Here is a 22,797-nt window from a genome sequence, read left to right on the forward strand (position 1 = left end):
ATTCGCAAAGGCTACTGAAAGAATTCATACTCTTTAAATATTAATTCCCTTTCCAATCAGCCAAAGATGGCGGCCAAGGGACAAAACTCAAGTATTTCAACTATTATTGAGTTATCAAAAAAGATTCATTACTGAGATCAAAAGACAATACAAGCCCTCCTTTCAATAAGATGTTTTAATATCCTTACCTTTAACTGGACAGTTGACGAATTTTAAAAAGGGATGCCTTTGAGCAAATACTGGCGTCTACCCCTTGACCGCGTTCTGAATCTTCATCTTATCACGTGACTTCTCATATGGTGCGAAAAAAAACACGTATGCTTCGGTACGGGTATGTGAACGATCAATTAAAAAATGTTAGAAGACGCATGAACTTGTAGGTATTTTATCAAAGAGTTTATGATTATTACCTTCAGATACCCGTGTTGCGTTTTGTTTTATTTTATTAATAACACCGCTTGTGTTAACCAGCGGGTGTGGGGTGGGGGGTGGGGGGTCTTGCGCCCATTTATAAAGCCTATTTGTGGGGGGGGGGGGGGGGCATGCTACATCTTTTTTCTCTGCATGATGTAGGTGTCTCATCTGTTTTTCATAAAATTTCACCCCGCAGCAAATTATATGGGCAATATTTACAAATATTTATTATTTCTATCACAGTAATATAACCATTTGTAATCTAATCTAGAGGAATCAGTTATACAAAATAATCAAATTATACCACGTAGGAATTAAAACGTACTTTTTATCAAATATGCGGTCTGTACTCAAAGTCCAATCACAGACCAAATTAATGTTAGGTCATTTGACCTCTATGCAAGATCCTAAATTTGGCTTTCATTGATAATGTGTTTGGTGCACATACATGTATAGTTTTTTTAAATGAGTTTAAAACTGTATGTGGATAAAAAATGACTCCGCAAAGGACAAAAATGTTTTATAATAATTCAGTATATATATAGACATAAATATTTGAAAATGATAACTATTAATTAATTAAATAATATTAATGACAAAGTATAGATAGATATTACGAATCATATTTGTTTATTTTATTTTTTTTTTTAAATTAAAGGTAAGTCTTTTAAGCCATTCCTCCTCTGCTCAACGAGCTATATGCCGTGTGCGAAAAAGAACGAGGCTTTCCGTACTGCGTCTGGTGTTACTGTTCTGAACGCTAACCCCAATAGTATATGGTATAATGGTAATACCACAGACAGCATTGAGAGCTGTAACCCCGTTAACTTTTTTGTCGGTTCAGAGCTGTAACCTTGTTCGTATCAGGTGCCCAGTCTCCATTTCCCGTCTCGTTCATCGTCTCGCTAAGTGTTTTGTTTATTGTCCTGTAAATGTCCATTGTGCAGCATGCTAGGCGTTTAGTCCGTGCTAAGTCAGGGTTAGCATTAGGTTTGGGTTACTTGGATTTTTATTAATATTAAGGCAGGCTTACATTTGTTATAACTTGGTGAGGATGGTAAAGGGAAGGTTAGTGTATATTTTTGTATATATATAATGTTTTTGTACCCTGTTTCATGCACCATAATAAATCTATAAAAACTCATAACATTGAGTGTTTTCATTTAGCTGGAACTTGGAGTACGGTATATAGTTAGAGTGACTTTGAGACTGACTATACTTTGGTGACTAAAGACGTTAGAAATTATCATGGGATTATTGAGATAAATAAAAGTAATTACCACTATACGAATTTATTGTTGCCGTGACGTTATTATAACCACTATACGATTACACTGGCAAAGGGAGATCACTTATTTAGAAAGTGAAAGTAAAACTTATACCTATATACCGGTGGCTCATAATATTGTTCTACTACATGTTTTATGCTTACCTATATTGGTCAACATCATAATGATAATCCAATTAGAACACAATATGAATCCCTTTTGCTGATCATCACAAAAGAAACGTTTATGCATGTTAATTAATCCTTTTCTGCATATGGAAAACACATACCAGTATCAGAGTATGTACACCACGTGAAACCCATCTAAACGAAGAGCTGGGTAAAACTAGTACCCGCTAATGCGACCTGCAGACCTGTGTTAAGGTGTCCGATCCATAATAACCCCAGATTCAATGAGTCTTGATGCATAAAAGATATGTATGGGCTTCATACTTAGTATACTTCGACATAATTTTCATGTTTAAGTGTCAGTATGTAAGAGCAAAATGTGTCCTAATAAATGACCTTTTCCTTTTCTTGAAGAGTTGCTCCCCTTTGCTTTTAATTTATAAAAATTAATTCTAAAAAAAATATATACGGTACGAAATTTATTTTTCATAGTTTTTGTATTCCTAATAATGAAATGCATCTTTCCACCGAAGCATTTATTGATATTCTTAATATTTAATTTTTTGTTTTATAAAATGTGTTTGTCCCCATAGACATTAATGCAATCTTCATTAATTAATTACTGCTTAGTTAATAATATTTTTGAAAATTTCTCTCGGTAAATCTTTTTCTACTCTAAAATGCTTTAAAATTATATCAGAGTATTTAATACATGATGGATATTCAAGGTTAGAAAAATTAGGTCCTAATATGGATCGGATACCTTAAGTACGTAACTTCAGACAAAGATCAGTTATTTGTAACATGCATGTATTTTTATGACTTTATTCTTCAAAACCCGCTGCACTATTTTATTAGGTAAATAACTATGTAAAGCACACATTTCAGTCTTAAGGTGGTATACATGACACCATATTGTGATGTACTCCCTATTGAAATAAACAATAAAGTATAAATATAATATTTTCCCCCAAAATAATGTTACCTAACAGTGAAGCGCAATGGGTTAGAGCGTTAACTACGTGTCTGTAAGTAGAGAATTCAAATCCTGCTGGGGCTCTGTCAAAACTAACTATAATTTTGAACCTCCATAATAAATGCAATCAGTTAATTATACATGTAGAATCCATTTCACAAAATTCAGGAATAATAAATATGTATCTCCAGGAGTCGAAAATCTCATTCTCTTTAAACAGATTTTCGAAAATTCCGAGATCAAATTCTCCCACGTGAACTTTATACATCCCATCCCCCCCCCCCCCCCCACACACACACACACACTTTCTGGGAGGATGTAAAAATTATTAAACAAAATAGCATTAAATAGAAATTTAATGTCTCCTCTCCCACTTTCAAAAACAATGCTCCTGGATTCTAGAGATTTTGTAGGGTAAAAATGAAGCCTTCAAATTTAGACTTTTGTGATATTGTAGTGAGTGATTTGTTTGTCAATAAAAGCGTGTATATGTGTATTATGTAACACTGATTGGCCGGCAGCTACATAACTATAAATGTACGTTACGCCATTGAACCCACGGGTTTTCTTCATACTACTCCGTTGAAATTAGTCCAATGTAGAGAAATCCCATGAGTTTCCGAAAGTTGAAAATTAAGACTCGAAATTTGTACATTTTCTTTGCCAGGAGGAGGATGATTTAACTTTATATTTTGACAATTTTAGGGGGCGCGCGCCGGGTGCGCCCCCTCCCCCCCCCCCTTGAATCCGCCACTGTAACGTGCCTGATAACGTACACAGCACCCATATAAAATTATTTACAAAATAATTTCATAATGTAATTCATTATAAATTAGTTATAACATTGATTTATTTGTGATTATTTTCCATTTGCATTGCCATTTGGGTTCATTTGGGTCGCCATTTGGGTCCATTTGGGTTCATTTGGGTCCATTTGAGTTCATTTGGGTAAATGGACGCACCGGGTCGATAGCTGAGTCGGTGTCAGACTACCAAGTCCGACTGATAGCGACTGTAAATGATAAAATGGTGCGTATTTCTTAACTATATATATATATTTATGTATGTATATATATGTATATATATTCATTTAAAAGAATATAAATAACAACAATCATAATGATAACATCAAAAGAGACAAAAATCAAAATGGCGTCCTTTCTCACCGTGTAGAATCGCACATAAGGGCTGATCGGTGTAACCCGGGGCCGTGATTTTGAAGTGGTGAAAGTATGTTTAAACTTTTATTGTAACAAGGGAAACGCTGTTAATGTGTTGTATCCTCGTATTCAAATTATGAACCTGTGAAAATTGTTCAAAGACTGTTTAGAGCAGATAGAAAATGTCAATCACTTAACCATGCGAGATGACATATTTGGCATCTACAAAGTAAAAAATGTTCCACTAAATTATTGCATTTTACTTGGAAAATGCTTTATCCATCTAATTCATTCAAAGTCACCAGACAAACAAATTGAGTTCATTGCTTTTAAAAAATTTCTAAGAAATAAGCTTCATGCGAAAGAAAATTATCTCTGTTCGAAGTTGCCACCAATATATTAGATCTTTCCAGAAAATTTGTATGCATCTACACTGGAAATATCTATGATGTATAGTGTCAATTTGATTACAGTTGCCTGTGTTACAGTTGGGACTTGGAATCAATTTCATATTAAAAAGCGACTTGTTATGTACTATGATTCTGTGTAATATTTTGAGCTGAAGAGATTGTGCGTTAGTTTGTGTGCAACACTGAAAAGGTAAATTTTAAAAATATCTTTTTATAATTAGAGACTGGAATTTCTACTTCAAATATTTCTGACCATTGGATACAGAGAGTAATTTCCTTGCAACTGTTAATTAAAATCCAATATGCATCCACTTAATGGTAGAAGTTTTCCTTGAACAGACAAGGAGTGCGTTATATTTCCTTCGCTATGGGGAGGATGTGTTTTGTCTTTGACATGTTTTTTCCAATTATTTGGGATAGAGAAAAGGAGACTGTTGAAGTCTTCGCGAAAAAGAAAAATCATCACAGGACATTTGAACAGACAGTTTAAAATATTTCACAGGACCAAACAAATTTTCACCGGTCCAAAATTCTAAAAGAAAATATAAAATTTGAAACCCAACCAAACAAACCTCGGACAAATGGACAGATTTTACCGGTTAGTGCATCGGACTAATTAGATTTTCACCAGTTTTGTCCGACGGTCCGGTGCTTTTAGGATAGACTGCTGTTGTATTGAAGAAAAGGGGGTTTAAATTTAAATTTTTCATAAAACTCATCTAAAGTTAAGAAAGAGCCATCATTGTTAATAATATCTTTTAAAAACATTATTCCATTTTTATACCATTCAGAAAAAAGATTGATTTATTGTTGATGCATATAAAATTGTTAAAACACAAGCATTCTGTAAAAATGGGTGGTAGAGCAGAAACTGAACTTTGAAATTTGTAAGTATGATGAGTTATTGTATTAAAATACAATACAATAAAGTACAAAATGTACTTTCAATATATATATATATAGTATAAAATTTAAATAGAATAGCTTTGTAAAATATCAAAGAAACAGTGTGACGTGACCCGGAATTGGCGACTTCACTGTATATGACTATTGGTGCAGAAATTCAAATTAATGATATCTATATTAAATAAAATGTCAGCTTGACGCCTTTGGCGGCTCCGGCCTTTGATTATAAAATATAATTTACATATGATATCATGGTTCTTATATTGAAATGAATTTTAGAATATATAAATTAAAAAAAATGGTGAAATAAAAAGAATGGGAGTAGCAATACATTGAATACATTTAGAATTCAATAACCACATGTTCATCACTATATTAAAATGTGGATTTTGTTGGGAAAATTTGCTTAAATGAAATATAGTCACAGCCCCCCTTTTCCACAAGATCATCAGCCCCCTATGCCACATCAAGTTTTCGATCAAATACTCCTCAATTCATACATGTGAGATGGTTTTCTCTTACAAATATAGATTTTCTATTCACTGGAATGATTTTAGACGAAAAAAAGTGAAAGTTCTGCAGTAGGATTCAAAATTTTTAATAAATTACCCTGAAAATAATACGTGGCATCTACCCTACCTGCATATTGTCGAAGTGTTTGAGCTTTTCCAAAGATATCTTAACTCCCATGTTACTAGAAGTAGTTTCTCAATAATCACTGTCTTCCGCGCAATACTTTTGGTTATCAAAATTGATTTTAATGAAACATAATAAGTCTTTGAATACAGTTGATGAACCTACTTTCACCCCTTCAAAATCACGGCCCCGCCCTACACCGATCACGGCCCCCTTATGTGCAATTCTACACGGTGTTTCTTATGTACACTTTTAAACGATAGGTTTGGTTAGTATGTGTATAATAATAGGCATTACTGTGCAAATAAGCCATATTTCAATTGAAAAATGATATACATAAAAGGGTATTACATTTATTCGCCCCTTAATAAGATTTTCCCCTGATGTCAAAGCAGACTTACATATGATTGTGTTATGAGTTCAGGGTTCTCATTAAGTGCCGGCGACCGGCGATTTCGCCGTCTATTTTTACAATGGCGCCGGTTACTTTACTTTTAAAAATTAGTATGATCATGTAAAGAAAAATCAGTAATGCAGTAGAGGCCTTTGGTTACCTCGTTTGTTTTATTAAACGTTGTGAATGCAATATCGTAAGCATAAAATTTTGATGCTTTTCTTATTAGATTATGATCCCTTCTTTAAAACGCGCTGATGATTCCGGAATCACAATCGGACTGGTTCAAGTTTTACTAAGCGTTTTTCTTTTCCGGTTTTGTATGAGGCATAGGAAGCCAAGTAAAATATAAACAAATTGATGGACCGATTGTTTTAAAGATTAATAATGGCATGGAATTTTCCCGTTTCCAAAATTGGATGACGAATTAATATTTGTCTTTTATATTATATTTCTTTGAAATAAGGCTGATCTTTTTTATTCTTTAACACAAATGAGGGACATTTATACCTCCCTGCACAGATCATTTATTGTCTTTAATTTTATTTATTCATAATGTCACACACACTGAAAACTCTCGATCGTTTTTATTCAATTTGATATTAAAATGACAATCTGATTTCTTCCTCAAACCGAACATGTTGAGATGGCGCACGGGAACGTCGGCCATTCCAGACCTACATGTAATATGCCACACATACATGTAAAGAATTAATGATGAACGGAAGTACAAAATGAAGTCTGATTCATTACTGATAAGTCAGTCTGTAAGTTTAATTGTGTCATATTTTTTTCTAACAAAGAATAACCAGTGGGTACTTATAACTTTCTAAATGGATATCAATGAAACTTGCACATTTTTTTTACAATTGTGATAACTCAGTTGAAGAGATCTATTTAATGAGCTACAGACACTCAGACTCTATAGTCTTCCAGACACCTAAACTTAAATATCAATACATTTAATCAAACAAGATTTTCAACTGCTACAACAAAAAAATTGTTTAAAAAGTATTTAAATATATAAATCAAGAAAGTCAGATTGATAGGCTCTGTGCTATGCCTATGAGGTTTTTTTGTTTTTTTTTTTTTGCAAAATGGACCCCTAAAAAGTGCTATATTGTGAACAAATAAAACAGGTCAAAATATGCCCAGAGAGGTCCAAGATGCCACCTCCTGCAATGTAAATTTTAAAAATTTTCGTACCCCCCTATTGCCGAAAGGGGGAAAAACCCCTCTCGGACTCACCCCCATCGGGCCTCTGGCCCTCAGTTCGGGCCTGCGGCCCTCAAGAGTGCCGCCTACTGTTTATTTTCCTCCACCTACTCTAAATGTTAATGAGAACCCTGTGAGTTTGAATTTTGCTATGAATATGAAATGTGTTTGAAAATCAAAAATTAACCTGTGTACATTTTGTCCTCTCAACTTAGTTATGAAGTTTGTTTTGTTTACAATCGATGCATAATATGCAGGTTGAATAAGACCAATTGATTTGGGGACAATTCAAATGGTTCCCTTTTGTATACACACCCATGATGCATTTTTTGTGTTCCCATAGTGAAATTATTTTTATTTACTTTGAACATTTCTATATTTGAAAGGATACTAATTCTGCTGGTGTAAATATGTGAAATGTTAAGTCTAACTTCCTAAGCTAATTGGTTTGTATTGAAAATTATTTGATACTGTAATGACCAAAAAATCAAACAAAGCAGCTTTAAGATGATTGATAACAACACTTTTGACTAAGGATAAGAGAACCTGAATTCCCCCAAGTACTCTAAAACCAAACTACTTGTATACATAAAGATGATGTGAAGCTTTCTGCTTATACAGTCCCTGAAACATTCTACTTTCCCATTTTTGCGTTTGCTCACTGTGTGTTCACCATTCACAGTTTTGCGCTCTCCGTTCGCGCTCACCGTTTACAAAGCGTTCACCGTGCGCTCACAGTTCACAGAACATTTAGCGTTTGCTCACTGTTCAGGTTTAAGGTAAGGTTTGCGGCTTGCAATTTTTAGGATTTGTACGAAAGTTTAGTAGCATTTTGTTCACTATACTGAAGTCTTTTATTTTAAAAAAATTCAAATGATTTTGCCGAAGACATTTTATAATTAAAAAGGTCAAAGTTCATGATTTGAAACTGTCATGCTGATGAAATGTAAATAATTTTGTGAATTATGAAATGATATTGTATAATATGATATTGTATATATTAGGGCTGTCACGGGTACCCGAAAAAACCGAGAACCGCGGAACAATTTGTTCGGTTCGGTTTTGGTTCTGTTTTTCCGGATTTCGGTTCGGTTCCGATTTGTGTAATGTGTATATATTATTATATCACATGATATTGTATGATATACAAGTGACACTTGATGGCTTGAACTTCGATCTCTGGAAGTGAAATCACGGTCCCTATTTTTTTCTCTATACAACTAAGCAAATTAACTCTTGACCTCTCAAACTCCAATCTCTCGAAGTTCTTGATCTCTCGAAGTGCACACATGGCCGATCAAGCGTATTAGCTCCGCGTGGACTATACCTGGATGGTTGAGTGAACGCCTGGGGGCTGGCATGGTAGTGTTAATTGGTTGATTACGTAAGTGACACTACCCCTTGCTTCCTTCAAAGTGTAGATAGATAATTTGTAACTGATCAATTAATTTCAACAACTTGTGAAAATTATGGTATATTAAACCGCTCTTTACTTAATATATTCTATGATTAAGAAAACAAAATATGCTTAAAAGTTTTTTAACGTGAAAAAACCCACTTAATAACCACACAAATAAGTTCTGTATTGTTTAAATGAAGTAATGTAGCAGAAAATACGAATAAGATTATGTTAGACTATCGTTCCATGTTATAAATATAAACTTCCAGCTACTATAATTTTAGAACCAAAATGACTGGTGTCATATAATATCTTGAACCCCACGATATATTGAACACGGGTTCAAAATATCGCTGCGATATATTGAACCCCCCCATGAAATATTGAACCCTGGGTTCAAAATATTATGGACGCGATATTTTGAACCCCCCTCTAATTTTCATTGCTAATGGAGATGGGGTTCAAAATATTATGGCCGCGATATATTGAACCCCCCTCTTATTTCCAATTCCCTTTGGAGAGGGGATTCAAAATATTATGGCTGCGATATTTTAAACCCCCCTCTTATTTCCAATTCCCTTTGGAGAGGGGGTTCAAAATATTATGGCCGCGATATTTTGAACCCCCCTCTAATTTTGATTGCTATTGGGGAGGGGGTTCAAAATATTATGGCCGCGATAAATTGAACCCCCCTTCTATTTCCAATTCCCATTGGAGAGGGGGGTTCAAAATATTATAGCCGCAATATTTTGAACCCCCTCTAATTTTCATTGCTATTGGACAGGGGGTTCAAAATATTATAGCCGCGATATATTTGAACCCCCCACCTGTTTCCAATTCCCATTGGAGAGGGGGTTCAATATATTATTGCTGCAATATTTTGAAACCCCCTCTTATTTTCATTGCTATTAGAGATGGGGTTCATAATATTATGGCCGCAATATTTTGAACCCCCCTCTTATTTCCAATTCCCTTTGGAGAGGGGGTTCAAAATATTATGGCTTTGATATTTTGAACCCCCCTCTAATTTCATTGCTATTGGAGAGGGGGTTCAAAATATTATGGCCACGATATATTGAACCCCCCTCCTATTTCCAATTCCCATTTAGAATGGGGTTCAAATACTATGGCCGCGATATTTTGACCCCCCCCCCCCTCTAATTTTCATTGCCAATGGAGAGGAAGTTCAAAATATTATGGCCACAATATATTGAACCCCCCTCCTATTTCCAATTCCCATTGGAGAGGGGGTTCAATATATTATTGCCACGTTATTTTGAACCCCCCTCTATTTTTCAGTGCTATTGGAGAGGGGCTTCAAAATATTATAGCCGCGATATATTGAACCCCCCTCCTATTTCCAATTTCCATTGGAGAGGGGGTTCAAACTATTATTACCGCGATATTTTGAACCCCCCTCTATTTTTCAGTGCTATTGGAGAGGGGCTTCAAAATATTATGGCCGCGATATTTTGAACACCCCTCTATTTTTCAGTGCTATTGGAGAGGGGGTTCAAAATATTATGGCCGCGATATTTTGAACACCCGTCTATTTTCATTGCTATTGGAGAGGGGCTTCAAAATATTATGGCATACAATACAATATCGGGCTGTATCATACAATATAATATCATATGTTACAATTTTGTGATTTATTATGTGATATGATATTTTATCATATGATACTATATTGTATCATATATATTATGATATTGTATTATGTGATCAAATACAATGTTTTACAAGATACAAAACCATATCATAATATATGATACAATATCATATCTTGATACAATGTCATAGCGTATGTTACAATATCATTTTGTATTATTATATATTACAGTATTATATTGTATCATATGATATATATTGTATAGTATCATAGGATGCAATATCAATTTTTATATTATTGTATTGATAAACATTGTATCTTACAATACAGTATTAAATGAACATATGATTTTCAAACTTTTATTTACATATGATATACGATATTGTGTCAAAACAGTATCCATGAACATCCAAGATCATTAACATGATTAACTATGATTTTCATATAATATGAAAAAGGTGGTCTCAAAACGATGATGCCTAGTCTTGGTGAGCTTTGTAATCTGTAATGTTAACTATGATAGCATGTCCCTACAATTTTGTAAACACAACTTGGAAAAATTAAAAATCTTCATTTTATATTTACATGTGTTGATTTTTTTCCATTTTATTTGGCAAGTTTAAAACATTCTCCCTACTTGCGACAAATTACTTCTTTAGGAATTCATTAAATTATCAATCATCAATAAAATGAGTTTAGATTACGTTTACAGTTCTTTCATCTTAATGATAATTTTAGTTTTAATTTTGTTTCAATCCTTGACCAAATTTTAATGCATGAAATTGAAAGCACTTGTTCTTGCAGAAGTTTATAACAAAACAATACTATATATTTTAATATCTATTCTTGTTGAAGTAAGAGACGGAGGATAAACCCAAGTTGTTCGAACCAATCATACATCTTCCATTCACATTTTGCTACCGTTTGCACTCTGCGTTCTGTGTGAGCTCACCGTTCACAGCCGCTTACTCAATTCCATTCAGCGTTTGCTCACCGTGCACTCTGCGTTCGCTTACTGTTCACTCCCTGTCCATGAGGGAAGTAAAATGTTTCAGGGACTGTATTATGTATATCATGACCAGGGCCTTGGCATCAACATCTTACATTTTATGATTACAGTTATAGGTATAAAACTCCACATGATGAACCTACATAGTATAGGGGCAAGTATTACAGAATTTTCTTAATATCAATCAGGAGTTATCAGTACCATATACATGCTTACTCAATTTATTTTTCAGGCTCAGGAATTTGAAGCAAATATTCTAAGACATGTATTTGACGATAAAGAAGAAAGCTTTTTAGCCAATGTAAATGACTTCGAGGAGGGAAGATACTTTATAAAGACAGAGTTTCATAAGAAGTTTGTGGAGGCAATAGAGGATAACAGAGCAAAAAAGACTACCTTGATCTATTTGAATGGAATTGAAGGTTTGGGGAAGACATCATCAGCGATTTACTATATTTTAAAGTGTCGAGAAAATGATGACCTCTCTGTTCATTATGTTGATGTAAACGAAATTGAAAAGCGAGATGAAGATTTGGAATTTTTCATCGCTCATTCAAAAAAGTTCAAAGATAATGACTGTATTATTGTTGATCATTTAACTCTCTATAATACACATTATCTAAACAAGATGAAGAAGATTGTGGAACGACAAGTTAAAAGACCAAAGTTTATTCTCATTGAAACAGGCTTCACTGCAAGTGCACTTAAATTTACAGAATTTGGAAGAAAATTTCAGCTTGATGAGGACTCCTTTGTAGATATTTGGAAGGGGTCCTTGGAGTACTTGATCGCAAAAAAAGACAGGGAGGATAAGAGTTATGATCATAGACTTAGTCTAAAGGAAAAAGGAAAGGAAGTGTATAATGAGTTCTCAAAAGAATACATAATGACGCCCAGATTATTGAACAGTGTTTTGGAGGATATGTACACGAGAACAGATGGAACAGTGTATGATGCTTTTGCACAGTTCACAAAAGAAAAACAACACAAAATCGCAAATTGTAAAAGTTGTGAAAGTCCTGAGTATTCCAGGTTTCAACTTCACACTGCTGTTCTGCTCAATTTCATTCCAAACAAAAGGGAAATTATCATGAAATGGGAAGAGGCACAGGAATTTAGTATAGGGATCAACATATTTGAAGTTCAGTACTACAGAGTCCAAGCTGAGGATCTACAAAGTAACCTTGAGTATGCAAGGATGGATTTGGATGTTGGTGATCGTTGTGTAAAAATTCGACATTTAATTCCAAACTTGGCAAACTGTTGGCGAGAAAGGTTTCCGTATCATTTGGAAGAGATGATTCACAATGCAAAAATTAGTTCTGATAAAATTTTGCAGATTATGTTTCAGAATGGTGGAGCTAGAAAGGAGTTTGAAAAATTGTTTGTTGAGTCTCAAAAAAAGCAAGGAGTACTTCTGCCGGAAAGGGGTGGTAATACATTGTATCAGCCATCACAGACAAAACAAGAAGTGTCACAATCATCTTGGAAAATGAAATATATTCCTGCTAAAAACTTCGTTGAATGTTACACAAAAGACCTGTCTTTGCACTATCAAGATGTACCGAACAATCTGAAAGGTCATGAAAGAAATGTTGCCTTATTTTCTCTTTTTATTAAACACTGTGCAAAGTCATATGATAGATTTTTGGTATATTCAAAAATACCAAATTTTATGGGAATAGATTACTTTGTCTATTATACTGACTCTGATGAAAAGGAAGGGTGTTCGTCACCTAAAAGGGTCAAAGTTGAGGAAAAAACATTGTATCTTGTTCAAGTGGCAACTGGTGCTATGCATCGAGGTGATACAATTGGTCAAGCTTTAAATGTGGTGAAACAAATTTTTGTGAATGAAAATGTTGCAGTTCATGTTGTTGTTGTTGTTGCAAGTAAGAACCAAGAATCCTTTACATTGACAAAGTGTGCATTTCAAAAGATTTCTGTGCTGGACTTAGGTGAAACTGAAGAACTCCTTTTACAGCAAAACAGCCTCCTGCATCAATTTTATTTGGAACTTGTCAGGTCATCAGAGGTAGAACATGTCTAAAAATAGCTCATTAGCTGATGATAATAATTTTTGGGAGGGAATTCAGAAGTTCGAAAATAGAGTCCATCGTATTCCACCAACTTGGTTTGCTTTTTTTTGTCATCTTTTATCAACAATTGAACACAATACAAGACTCTTCCTTCTGATCAGATATCTTCTGAACAGTTTGTGATTTTGTCTTTCATACGACAGGTTTCCTGAATATCTTTTTGATGTTTAAAATTTATCAAGATGAGATGCACTGATGTAGCTGTTCAAGAGTGTCTGAATGGGAAATTTTTTACTTTTTAAGTTGGTATGGGACACTTCCATATATTATTAGTATACCTGTTAGTGTCAATATACATAGTATGCAATTTTACGTAATGTATTGCATGAGTTGTTGTACTTGCAATGTTTTATACGTCTCTATGTTGTTTCCAGCTCGTTCCCGTTTGAATTAATTAAGGAGATAGACAATTATCATCATCTCAAGCCACTGTCCTGAGTACAATTTTAAAACCAAAATTAAACAATGTATACATCTAATATTTCATATTTTTGTATTTCAAAACTGTCATGAATTCCTTTGCATAGGAAAATACAAAAACTATTGAAATTTTTAAACCTTCAGATGCTTTATTTTGATATCCCTATAAATATACTACAATTTTACTCCAGAAAAAGAACACCAATCTCCACCATGGGCATACTGCCCTCAGGCTACTTGGACTCTAATCCACATTTAATCGCCTTTCTTCATTTTGATGTTAGCATGTGAGGTTGACGTAAGCCATCCATCGTGACCCCTTCCATCGGAATAATTATATGCAAATTTTGTTATTATTGACCACGTAAAGGAATAGATTCCATCCATCGGTGCTGTAAAGATTCCGGAAGTATAATCATAAGCGCTTCCTCCGTTTAACGAAACCTTATCAAAGATCACAGTTTCTTGTTTCTTCATGTTTTCCAGAGTCTTGGTTTGTGAAGATTGGAAAGCAATTGTATCTATTTTAGGATTATAAATAATTTATCTTATAAGAAAAGAATAAAATGAAAATATTAAAAGAGTTTGAAGAAAAAGGACACAGAGAAGATTAAAAATTAATATCATAATTTTTAATATGAATTAATAACACTAACTGTTAGAGTTTTTCGTATAATTTTAAATATGGCGCAAATGTGCTGGGTAAAGCCTGCTTAGATGTGGCTTTCTACCACATTGTTAGGCATTATTACTAGGCTGGAACTATCAGCCACTAACAGCAGCCACTACGCCCGAAAAAGCTAACGGCCAATAAAGAAGATCATCAAAGTACTGAGAGTACTCGAGAAGAAAATATATTTATTTGGGTTTATGGGGAGCAAAGTGGACCGAAAACCCTTGGCTAGCGAAGATGTTTTATTATCGACATCTTTTTTTCAATTTCAAGATGAGTAATGTATCAATAATTGTACGAGTATTGACAACTTCAGAGGCAGTAAAGCTCGCCTTGATAAGAGTTAAACATGCGTCTGTACTTAATAGAAATCAAATCAGTATGTGTCCATACGGGTCATAAGTTACGAAAATAATGCTATCCTAAGTGCAGTCCTATTAAAAATGGAAAACTCAACGCGTCCTATAAAGTAGCATGAAAATGTATGATAATATATAAAACAACATAAAGCACATTACTAGGTGTATGAGGTACTACACATACATGTACTTATAGGTTTTACAACTATATTTGTTGTATATTCTTACCAAATCACACATTTGTAGATATTCGTCGTAAATTGGAAGCGACCGTCTAGGCAAACAATCCTGACACTTTTTTAAAGCTGTCCCCTCCCCCCCCCTAAAAAAAGATAGTATGTTTACATCAAAGTTAAACATGCTTGTGTTTAAAATATTATCCCCTTTTCTTTTTACTACCTCGGAAACAACATGAATCGAATATTAAAAAGATTTCCTATCATTACAATAATAACATGAACAGAAGTCTACCATGGTGATTTTATTCTAATAAAAAGAAATAGCGCCTGTCGCACAAAACGGCCAAAATATCAATCCCAAGGTGAAATGGGGATTATTTTGTCCAAGTCATGTTTGGACATGACCCTTCGAGGAAAAAAAAGATATGATAATTAAAAGGTCCAAATAGCATGCCCGACCTTTGATTTTTTTTTAGCATTTCACAATGACATAGGGCTAAAAGTTCGATCATTTTCTCGGATATCTAAGTGTGCATCAAAGGAATACCATGGCAGTGAAGCGGACCTATAGGGCTATTATTTCCTGGTCTCAAATTTGGGTTGCAGGGGTACCATCACATAGTCCCGAGGGTTTTGGGCTCATTTCAGGGGTTTATATCTCATATATCTAGAATCACTAGGATAATGTATAGTACCTTCCCATGTGTTCATAACAAGCGTTAGAGGGTGTCTATCACATCTAAGAGTATTAATATAACTCACCCTTATTTTGTCATTTTTTAAATGTTAACAATGATATAAGGGTAAAAGATGGGCCGTTATCTCCATTGTCTTTGAAGTGTGCATCTAAGGAATACATGTAGCAAGGGAGTGTAGGGAACCTATAGAGCATACATTTTTTGGTCTCAAATTTGGGCTGTAGGGGTATCACCAGTGGTCCCTAAGGCTTTGGGCTCATTTCAGGGATTTATATCGTTAATCATCCCACAATTTTCTCTGAGAGAGAATGTTAATTTTTCATTGTGTATGAATGTGTTTTTTGTTTCTTTTTTTCAATGACATAATGGTTATGCAACACATGCACACATGTTTTATCATATTCGTGTAAACATTGCAATTTTTTGTCCATTCAATTGTAAAATTGCGGTAAAATATAGTTCAGCAAGCTGTGCAAAATTTGTAAATCAAATATCGTTTTAAGATACATGTAATAAAGCTATATAAAATGTTGTTCAGAATTATTTATGATTATGTAATAAGTACTCTTCAGGAGATGTCTACGCTAGTGCAGCGTCATTTTCCCTCCATATGTCGACAAGAGAACAGTTTTAACAATAAATTTTGTGGTAATGTAGGTGCGTTTCTGTGAGTTTGTTACGGATATGAAAAACTATATGTAGCGTCGGTGCATATAACTTCAAAATCAGCTGAGGAAAATAAAGTCTGATATCATGTTTAACATAACGAAATAACCCATGGGTCTTTTTTCTTAAAAAACATCCAATTAATCTACAACTTGGGGGGGGGGGGCATTATTCTTCTTTACACCTGCTCAGATGTCGCAATCTACCATTTTTATGTGTAATTGCGCGAGGTAATTTGTGCGTAAAATGCAGCAATCAATACTAGGGTTAATAGATAAGTTGCGACGAAAAATTCTTATTACGAACTTTGCCGCTTTCAATTTAAAAAAAAGAATAGCAGAATAAACTGTGTACCACGGTCAGTTGTGCAGTGAAATTTTACTGTTGGGCTTAAAGAGTTTCTATGACGATTCTACATACTAGTAGTCAAACGGGCCATGAAAAACTAATAATTATTTATTTCATTATCATTTAAATAATACCATATGTTTTATCAATCAAATCCTAAAACCAAAATTTAAAAATGAATTGTTTTTCCAAACCTTTACAGCGCACACTTTCAAAACCCATTTCATTACATATTGCCTTGTAATTATTGTATCTAGTCACTATTTGTTGTGGCGTTTCATTTGCAGTTACCGCCACAAGGAGAGCGAAGCTCATCAACAAATAGTATATTCTGAAAATGAATTTCAAATTTACAATCAAAGTAAAAACAAAAGTTTTAATAAAATAATATTGTGAGAGAGAGAGAGAGAGAGAGAGAGAGAGAGAGAGAGAGAGAGTTCAAATTTACAATAAAAGTAAAAACAAAACTTTTAGTAATATGATATCATGAGAGAGAGAGAGAAAGAGAGAGAGAGAGAGAGAGAGAGAGAGATTGTTTCAACATTTTGCGCATTGACACCCCTCGAAAACCACTTCGCGTCGGTTGACAATGGTTTTCTCGGGGTGTCAATTTTAACTGTTACCCTCCCAAACAGGCACTATTTATATAATGTCTCAGTAATAGGCAACCAAACAAGGATGGGGTAATTGAAAAAAAGTATTTCTAATTTAGTGTAATTAATTACATGTTTTAAAGAAATTGGAAGTAATTTGTAATTGAGTTTGTCTTCAAATACAAGTAATTGATTGTATTTAAATACATTCCAAAAACATTGTGTATTTTCAATTTCTTCTCAATTACATTTCAATTACTTTTTTCTCAACTTTGTAATATAAAAAAGGTGTCTTATAATGATGCATGTTTTGCATAGGCTTTTATTTATACAATAATTAAATGTCTCATAATGTTTAATATGTTTATACAGCATGACACACTGCCCAAGGCAATAGGTAAAGGTCTAACTTTGTCGAGGTGTGAACTCCTCAAATACCCAAGAACTCCCCTGTTGTATACTCGATGGAGTCTAAATATCACATTCTTGTGAATTATAGCCATTATTATCTATATACTGATATGCTGTACTGACGAAAGTTGTTCTTTCTGAATAAACATATTTATGTGAATAAAAATTAATTCACTATAGAGAGAAAATTGCTCAGAAATAAACATTAACTCAATGGTACTTGATGATTTTAATGTTAAAGAAAATTTTTCTAGACATTTTCAAAAAATTATATTTGATCATTAAACTGAAATACAACCTTCAAAACGTTACCGTACATAAAGCCTTTTATATCCTAATGCTGTTTATATATGTATATGTTCTCAAGATTAAAAAATAAAACTGAAGTAATTAATGTAATTAATTGCATTAATGAAAGTAAATAATAATAATTACATTTTAAAGTAATCATTGTTATTGCAAGTTATTGATAAAATTGGCAATGTATTTGAAAATATTTCATCACTTTTCAAAGAAATCGACCCCAAACCTGCAACCAACATTTGATACCCATTTGTTGAGTTATATAAACGAGTTACAGAGATTACAATTTTTTGGTATTTAAATAAAGCTTTTGTTCACATTATGAATGTTGAAGTACAAATCCAGTTTTAGACCTAAAATGAATCTGTTAAATGTTAGGAATTTTTAATTTATGCTTAGAATGAATAATTATGAAGATAGAAAAATCTGCTTTTAAAGGATTTTTACTGGTATATTAACCTATGTAAACAAAGACAGGGCCTCGTGTACATGATATAGAATTGTGAGCTCTGTGTCTTGTTTATAACTCTCCGTGAATTTTATTTGATTATTAGAATTGCATTCCATAAGCATTGTAAAGAATAAAAAAAGAAATAGAACTAGAGCAAAGCTCGTTGCAAAGCAACGAGTGGGTCTTCCGTTAACGTCGAAAGTAAAGCTGGAAGTTCCTGTAAGAAGCAGAGCTCTTAAACCAATAACAATAGTAACTAAAATAAAAAGATGAAAAAAGTCGAATTATTCCTGGTACAACTTAACAAAATCCGAATGACTTTAAGTACGAATTAACAAAAATCTTTCCAATTTCAAGAACGACTTAACAAAAAAAATCCGAATGTGTTCAAGTACGACTGAACAATTATTTTTCGTACGAGTTAATTTTACTTTCAACATTACGCTATTTTTTAAACCAACGACGCGGAATCAAAATTTCCGGAAAAAATCAATTTTTAAACCCCAATAACTCTGTTCTGCATCATCCGTTTTAAAAACAGTTTTCAGTGTTAGGTTCAGCTTATTAAGCTCTACAAAATACATGTACGTTTTGTATTTGATCAAAAAATTCAAATTTTCGAAAAATTTGATTTTCTTCCAGTTTCAACCGGAAGTGACGGATTTTTATTTCCAGCCTTATAACAGAGGCAAAACGATCAATATATAAGCTCGAAAAATTTCAACTTTCTATATCGAAGCTTTTTTGAAAAAAGTCGCGGACAAAATGACTTTATGAAATTTTTAAAAATGACGTAACGTAAAAACGCAAGTGACGTTGCTATAGAAACTTTAACATCTTTAAGGCATTATAATTTCACATTATCTCTGAAAGTTTCATAAAAATCGGTGAAAAACTTTTTGAGTTATGAAGCCGAAAAGGAGTCAGAAAAAAAAGAAAAAGTATAATAATAAAAAGAAACCGAAGAATAACGATAGGGTCTTCCGTTGAAAACGGAAGACCCTAACTAGAGCAAAGCTCGTTGCAAAGCAACGAGTGGGTCTTCCGTTAATGTCGGAAGTAAAGCTGGAAGTTCCTTTAAGAAGCAGAGCTCTTAAACCAATAACAGGAGTAACTAATATAAAAAAATGAAAAAGAAACGAATTATTCCTGGTACGACTTAACAAAATCCGAATGATTTTAAGTACGAATTAACAAAAACATTTTCGATTTCAAGAGCGTCTTAACAAAAAAACTCGAATGTGTTCAAGTACGACTTAACAATTATTTTTGGTACGAGTTAATTTTACTTTGAACATTCCGCTATTTTTTAAACCAAGGACGCGGGAAAAAAAATTCCGGAAAAATCAAATTTTGAACCCCGATATCTCTGTAATGCATTGTCTGATTTTCAAACGAATATCAGTATTAGGTTCAGCTTTAAAAGCTCTACAGAATTCGTATACGTTTTTTATTTGATCAAAAAATTCTAATTTTCGGAAAATATGATATACTTCCGGTTTCGACCAGAAGTGACGGAATTTCATTTCCAGCCTTATTGCACATGTAAATAGCCAAATTCATAACCATAGAAAAATTTCAAGACTATCTTTAAGCGTTTTTGAGAAATGTCGCGGATAAAATGACTTTTTTAAAGTTTAAAAATGACGTAACGTCAAAACGGAAGTGACGTTGTTATGGAAACTTTAACATCCTTCAAACATTATAATTGCACATAATCCCTGCAAGTTTACAGTAAATAAGTTGAAAACTTTTTGAGTTATGAAGCAGAAAAGGAGTCAGAAAAAAAATAAAAAAATAAAAAATAATAATAACTAAAGCAAAGCTCGTTGCAAAGCAACGAGTGGGTCTTCCGTTAATGTCGGAAGTAAAACTGGAAGTTCCTGTAAGAAGCAGAGCTCTTAAACCAATAACAAGAGTAACTAAAATAAAAAGATGAAAAAAATCGAATTATTCCTGGTTCGACTTAACAAAACCCGAATGATTGTAAGTACGATTTAACAAAAACCTTTTTGATTTCAAGAACGACTTAACAAAAAAATCCGAATGTGATTTAGTACGACTTAACAATTATTTTTGGTACGAGTTAATTTTACTTTGAACATTACACTATTTTTAAATAAAGGACGTGGAAACAAAATTTCCGGAAAAATCAATTTTTAAACCCCGATATCTCTGTAATGCATTGTCTGATTTTAAAACGGATTCAGTTTTAAATTTAGCTTCATAAAAGTTGCTTTTTTGCTTTATAATAAATATCAAATTATTGGTCAGAAAAGAGTTGTCATAAAAAGACTTACTAGCCCTTGTACCCCCTTATTTGTGGGGCCAGCCCCTTTTTCTTGATATCAAATGAAAGGTCTCGCTAATATTTTGTTCTACAAGTGTTCGCTAATATTTTGTTCTACAAGTGTTCATGAATTGTAAACCGTTCTCGAGATATCTGTACAAATGTGTTCTAGGGGCCGACCCTTTAACCCCTTACCGGGGCCACTAACAACAAAATGTTTGGTTTGATATTGTTCAGAACATTTTTTTGAACAACTTTTGTCCTACATTGCTATTTAAAATAGTTCTCCTTTTTCAGATATTAATGATCATAGTCTTGAATTATGGCCCCTTGAAACCCCTTATTACGTAATATATGACTTAGGTATGATACTGTATAGATAAACAGCTGTACAATGAACATTTTTGCTTCTATAATTAATAACAAATTATTATTCAGTAAAGAGTTATTGTAAGAAGACTTTACAGCCCTCTTGGCCCCTAATTTAAGGGGCCAGTCCCTTTTTCTTGATATCAAATTAAAGGTCTTGCAGATATAAACATATTTTGTTCAACAAGTGTTTATGAAATGTTAACCGTTCTTAGGATATCTTTACAAATGTGTTTTAGGGGCCGGCCCTTTATCTCCTAAATGGGTTCATGAACAAAAACATTAAGGTGGCATATTGTACAGAACATTATTTTAAGCAACGTTTGTTCTACAATGCTTTTCAAAATATTTCTCCTTTTTCATATATTAATGATCGAAATTTTGAATTTCTGGCCCCTTGAAACCCCTAATTACGTAACATGTGACTTAGGTATAGTACTGTATAGATAAACAGCCCAACAATGAACATTTTTGCTTCTATAATTGATAACAAATTATTATTCAGTAAAGAGTTATTGTAAGAAGACTTTACAGCCCTCTTGGCCCCTAATTTGAGGGGCCAGCCCCTTTTTCTTGATATCAAATGAAAGCCCGTGTAATTTGAAACAACTTTTGTATTTCATGTCTTAACAAAATATTTATACATCAAAAAATATCACAGAAAATGTGCAAAAATTTCGTGAAAAAATTTGGTGCCAATTTTCAGGTTCAGGCGAGCTTTAAGGCCTTTACAAATTTTCACCATTGGAAGGATGGGGGAACATCTAAATACATTCATCTATAATCCCTAAAAATTTCAAGCTTCTATCTTAATTAGTTTCGGAGGAGATGCGTGGACAAAATGACCCTTAAAAATTTACAAAATCGATACCGGAAGTAACGTCATCTTTTAAAAAATTTATAATATGTAGCACCGATCATGTTTCATCCGTCCTGAAAATTTTGTGCGAATCGGTTGGATAGTTTTTGAGAAATAGCGCTCCAAAAAAGTCAGAAAAAGAAAAAAAAGAATAATAAAGAAAAAGAAACCGTAGAATAACAAGAGGGTCTTCCGTTGGAAACGGAAGACCCTAAAAATAGAATTTGACAAACATTGTGACAATGACCCTTTTAGATTCTTAGTTTCAATATAGATTGTTTCTGTGACGTTGCCGAACATTATCATCATTGTTTCAAGCCATGGTTTGGGAGTCCGCATTGCATAGTAATAATATCCCATATTTGCGACAGTGAAATTCTGATAAATACCTTGAAATACTTGTTTTTTTAAAGATAGAACAAATTCGAGTTGGTCTGCTGTAAGACTACAGTTTTTTCCTCCCTCAATATCTACAGTGCACAACTTTTTGAGCTAGATTATGACTGAATTATTACATTTCCCAACGTATTCTATGTAATATTGTGTCATTTA

At 33.4% G+C, this 22,797-nt stretch overlaps 1 protein-coding gene across 2 annotated transcripts in view; it reads left to right on the plus strand.

Annotated features, from left to right (window-relative positions):
• The first annotated feature begins 6,899 nt into the window (after positions 1–6,899).
• The window catches only part of LOC117688661 (uncharacterized), a 222,628-nt gene continuing 206,730 nt past the window's right edge, over positions 6,900–22,797 (plus strand). Inside the window, exons 1-2 of one of the 2 annotated variants that reach the window (XR_010713185.1) lie at positions 6,900–7,059; positions 11,760–16,403. Coding sequence is in view for 1 of the 2 variants with exons in the window: in XM_034466827.2 (XP_034322718.2) it covers positions 7,027–7,059; positions 11,760–13,577 (1,851 nt within the window). In the remaining variant the exon portion in view is untranslated. Of the gene's footprint in view, positions 7,060–11,759; positions 16,488–22,797 lie in introns of those variants that run through there. The other variant, XM_034466827.2, reaches the window with a different exon arrangement.

This window comes from Magallana gigas, chromosome 4, assembly GCF_963853765.1.
Source record: "Magallana gigas chromosome 4, xbMagGiga1.1, whole genome shotgun sequence".
NCBI lineage: Eukaryota > Metazoa > Mollusca > Bivalvia > Ostreida > Ostreidae > Magallana > Magallana gigas.